Here is a 4,354-nt window from a genome sequence, read left to right on the forward strand (position 1 = left end):
AATTTAGTAAAAAGCTTGGATGTAGTTGCACTAGTTACTTTAATTTTGCTGTAGCTTAGCTTGCTACATTTCTGAGGGTGATGGCTTTGATGTAGTGAAGCTTCATTTAATATTAGAGTAACTAGTAGCTTAGCTCACTACACTGTCCAAGTAGCTTGCCCAACACTGCTAGTAACCTAAATGTAAAATTAAATCTGAAAATTTGAATGTTTAATTCAAATGTTGTTGTCCTGACATGTTCCCCCCCTGACACCACCTGGTGGCGTTAAATAATAACGGAGACTGACCACATATCACGCCGACATGAAAGGACGGCTTTTCTCATCGATGTCTGACGTAGGAAGTAACTGACCGAGCGGCGGTATGCGACAACTTCAGTGTGAGACCGGGATGTGAAGAGTTATCAAATTAAGAAATAATTAGTTTCTGTTGCTCATGAGTGTTTGGAGTCGTTTTTGTGTTCCAGTGTTGACGGAGATATTTTGTACATTAAAGGTCGTGTGCACAGAATTTGTTTTTAACTTGAGGGTGAATATACATTTATATATCTCTGTGTAGATGTGGCATTGGAATGAAGGGAGGAGTTGTTTAATCCATTCTGCTGACATTGAATGCAGCCTGACTCCAGCTTCAGAGCCGCCAGCGTCGTGTTCTGGTGATGTTTTAGCTCCTGTGCACTGACGGCTAACTTCCTGTTCCCTTTTTTGTCTCCTCCCCCTCAGACCAACAAGGCGGTGTCTAAAGGAGACTTCCACCTGGCGAGTTCCAGTTCGAGGCGGGCTCTCTTCCTGGCTGTGCTGTCCATCACCATCGGGACAGGTATCTACGTGGGCGTGGCTGTGGCACTCATCGCCTACCTCTCCAAGAACCACCACTGGTAAACCTTGTTGTCAGGGAGGAAAAATTACCCATCAGGCACCGGGAATGTGTTTGGGGTCTTCACCTGGAGTCTCAGGTGAGCGTTTCCTCGGCAGGTCGGCCTGCGACAACGAGCCGGAGGACAACTTCCTGTTTGCAGATGCAGAGACGCTTGTGTTTCTACACGGTGACGTCTGGATGAAGCTCAACGGGTCGACTGTTTGTCGGGTGTTTTCCAGGACTGGAACCTGAAACCTTTAAACCAATCAGACGGCAGGATCTTTGACCAACCAAGACGCCGCAAACACAGTTTGTTTGTCAATCTCAGATCCAGCTTGAGTCGACGGATGTTTCCTGTGACTTTTTTCTTTTCATTCAGATTTTGATGTGATTTTAACTTTAAACAGATAAAAATATTTCACAGCTTCATGTTTTTATTTATTTTTCTCTGAATGTGACAAAAACTGCAAAAATACACACTGAAATCATCTCAGCTGTCCGCAGACTTATTTCAGCATGCTCTGAAGTGAGTTACTCTCAGAATTACTAGTTACCTTCATTTAAAAGTAATAAGTTACTTTACAGAATCACTCTCTGCGTAGAGTAATCAGTTACTTATTAAACAAATGTTGAGGATACAACAAACAGAATGGCGTGCGAGTCAGGCACTATGACGAGCACAGATTAAAACGCCGGAGCTGAAAGACCCACCTGCTGGTTCCCTGTGTGCCGGTCAGCTAAAGCAGAACCGCAGAGAGAGTTATAAGAGAGTTTAATTAATAAAATAAGATAAATAAATAAAAATAAAAATATATAAAGTCCAGTTCAGACCAAAGATTGGCGTCAAGATGAAACCGTTTTAGAATGTTGCAGAGAAAAGTAGCAGCAGTGTGAGCTCGACTCAACAACCACCAACTTTCACCCAGGAGGCCGGTGTTCACTTCCTGTAAGACTGTAACGCCAAACCCTGTTCTCTTTTCCTAAACCCAACCATGTGTGTGTGTGTGTGTGTGTGTATGTGTGTCTGTCTGTCTGTCTGTGTGTCTGTCTGTCTGTGTGTCTGTGTGTCTGTGTGTGTGTGTATGTGTGTCTGTCTGTCTGTGTGTGTGTCTGTCTGTCTGTGTGTCTGTGTGTCTGTCTGTGTCTGTGTGTCTGTCTGTGTCTGTGTGTCTGTGTGTGTCTGTGTGTCTGTGTGTCTGTCTGTGTCTGTGTGTATGTGTGTTGGCTAAACGTAACCAAACCGTGTTTTTTTTTTCAAAACCTGATCACGTGATTTTGTTGCACAAGGAAATAAATACGAGGTGTTTTACAGACATATTTTGAAAAAGACTGTTTGCATCTGATGAGCAGACTTTGAAAAGACACAGTTCATGTGGCAGGCGTAAACTGACACGGCGTCCCAGAACGTTAACAACAGACCCATCCAGGATATCTAGCATGTCACATGTAGATGTCACAGTCCACTGAACAAGCGGCGATATGTGATGAGTTGGGGCTAATAATGTGTTGGTGATTTCAGCGTTGGAGACAAAAGCACAGAGGAACTGATACGCCCCAGCTGGTGGCGGTTTGTAACGCCGCCAGCAGCTACTGTAATCTGAAGAGTGAGAAGGTCCGTACACAGGTGGACGGATCAAACCAACTCCTGCCTGAACTTTAAGCCAAACCATGATGTTTTATTCTAAATCTAACTACACGCTTTTGTCGCCTAAGTTAAGAGAAAACAAACATATAAACAAGGTGTTTTATCAACGCTGTAAGTTTATTTTGAAAAAGCCTGTCTGCATCTAATGAGCAGAAACTGTGCACTTCCTGTGAAACAGAAGTTTCTTTAAAAAAAGATACAACGCGCGTAGAAGATCAGGCATCAACAACTAACGCACCTAAGATACCTGGCGTATGTAGAGATTAAAGGTCCACTGAACGAGTGGTGATATGTGATGAGTTGTGAGTGAGACGATGTTGCAGGGATGCACGCTAATATCTGCAGATAACGGCTTTAATATGAAACATCAGCCTGATATGAACATTTCTGCTGATGAGACAAACAATGATGAGATGACACCTTAAGGCTCATTTGTGCTCAACGTTAAATATGGATACGGACGGAGCCTTCTGTCCGTGCTCTGCCTTAATTTCGTCCGTATTTCTGCACATTTCCATAAAGCTTACAGATATGGGCCAAACGGAGCAGTACCACCGGAAACCATGGGGGCAGTGTTGCTGTCACTACCTGATACGTAGCTCTAGTGAGACATGAAGAAGAAATAACAATTCAATTTCTCTCATCGGCAGTACTAGAGAAAAGAATTCTCCGTCCTCCAGTCGCGATGTATTTAACGGCCTCACCAACCACCGCCTCCTACAACGCTGCCTCTGTTTTTTTCTTTTATGCAAGAGGTACATTATCAATATCTCCTCCACAGTCGCCATGTTTGTTTCTGAGTTTGTTGTTGTCATAAACTTTTGACGCTGGGCTGCCCCCTGGTGGATATATTGGTTAACGTCCATGCCAACGTAAGGGCGCATGGAAGTATGTGGGCAGTGACGGTAACATCGTTTGAAACAGACCTATACATTTTCGTACGTAAAGGGAGCATAAATGGGCCTTTAATGATGTAACAATAAGAGCAGGTGTAATAACATGTCAGTTCACTTCAGGAGAGACTCGATGGCTATTATTTGCTTGAATCCCTGAACTCAACAGACCTTTAATTCCTTTAACACTAAACTGCTGCTCAGCAAAGATCAAGAAATACAATCAGATTATTGATATAAACCAGTTTGAACATGACTGTATAAAATTAGACTTCAGATAACAGATCAATGATGTGTTATATTGTCCTCCTGAGACCTCAGCTGCTGTTTGGGACACATGTATAATGACTGGGATCAGCAGAACCTGACAAGTATAACTAAACGTCGTCTTTGAACAGGAAGTAGTTTTAGAAAGAAATGACTTGGGTTCATTTTTGATAAAGTATAAAACTGTTTATTTAGATGTCTGAATGTCGTTGTGCAAAAACCGTCCTCTGTCTGTAGAGACGCTCTGTCACACCTGAGATGACGAGACTTAGTGTCCTCAAACGAGCGCCTCCTAATTAGCAGCTTGTTACTGTATTAATCGCACATAAACGAATCTCAACCATAAAATGTGATCAGATTTTGGACCTTGTCCACTTTTGTGTTGGCGTCGGCTGCAGACTGACTTGGCAGAGATGGCACCACGTTATCCTGTTAATAAAAAACCCTTTTGATCCTTTTGATCTGAGGACCTGTACGGGCTGAAGGAATATGAATAATTTACAGGGTAATCCAGGAATAATTCAATTCAATTTTATTTATAAAGCCCAATATCACAAATCACAATTTGCCTCACAGGGCTTTACAGCATACGACATCCCTCTGTCCTTATGACCCTCACAGCTGATCAGGAAAAACTCCCCAAAAAACCCTTTAACGGGGAAAAAAAAACGGTAGAAACCTCAGGAAGAGC

The 4,354-nt window shown here is 42.8% G+C and overlaps 1 protein-coding gene across 1 annotated transcript in view; it reads left to right on the plus strand.

Annotated features, from left to right (window-relative positions):
* LOC126406356 (synapse differentiation-inducing gene protein 1) overlaps window positions 1–1,296 on the plus strand; it is a gene marked incomplete at its 5' end in the record, with an annotated part of 20,127 nt that extends 18,831 nt beyond the window's left edge. The window contains 2 exons of the mRNA XM_050070563.1: window positions 723–877; window positions 975–1,296. Of these exons, the coding sequence (XP_049926520.1) occupies window positions 723–877; window positions 975–1,110 (291 nt within the window). The remainder of the gene's footprint in view (window positions 1–722; window positions 878–974) is intronic.
* Between the last annotated feature and the right edge of the window lie 3,058 nt (window positions 1,297–4,354).

Source organism: Epinephelus moara, chromosome 19 (assembly GCF_006386435.1).
Source record: "Epinephelus moara isolate mb chromosome 19, YSFRI_EMoa_1.0, whole genome shotgun sequence".
NCBI classification, from domain to species: Eukaryota; Metazoa; Chordata; class Actinopteri; order Perciformes; family Serranidae; genus Epinephelus; species Epinephelus moara.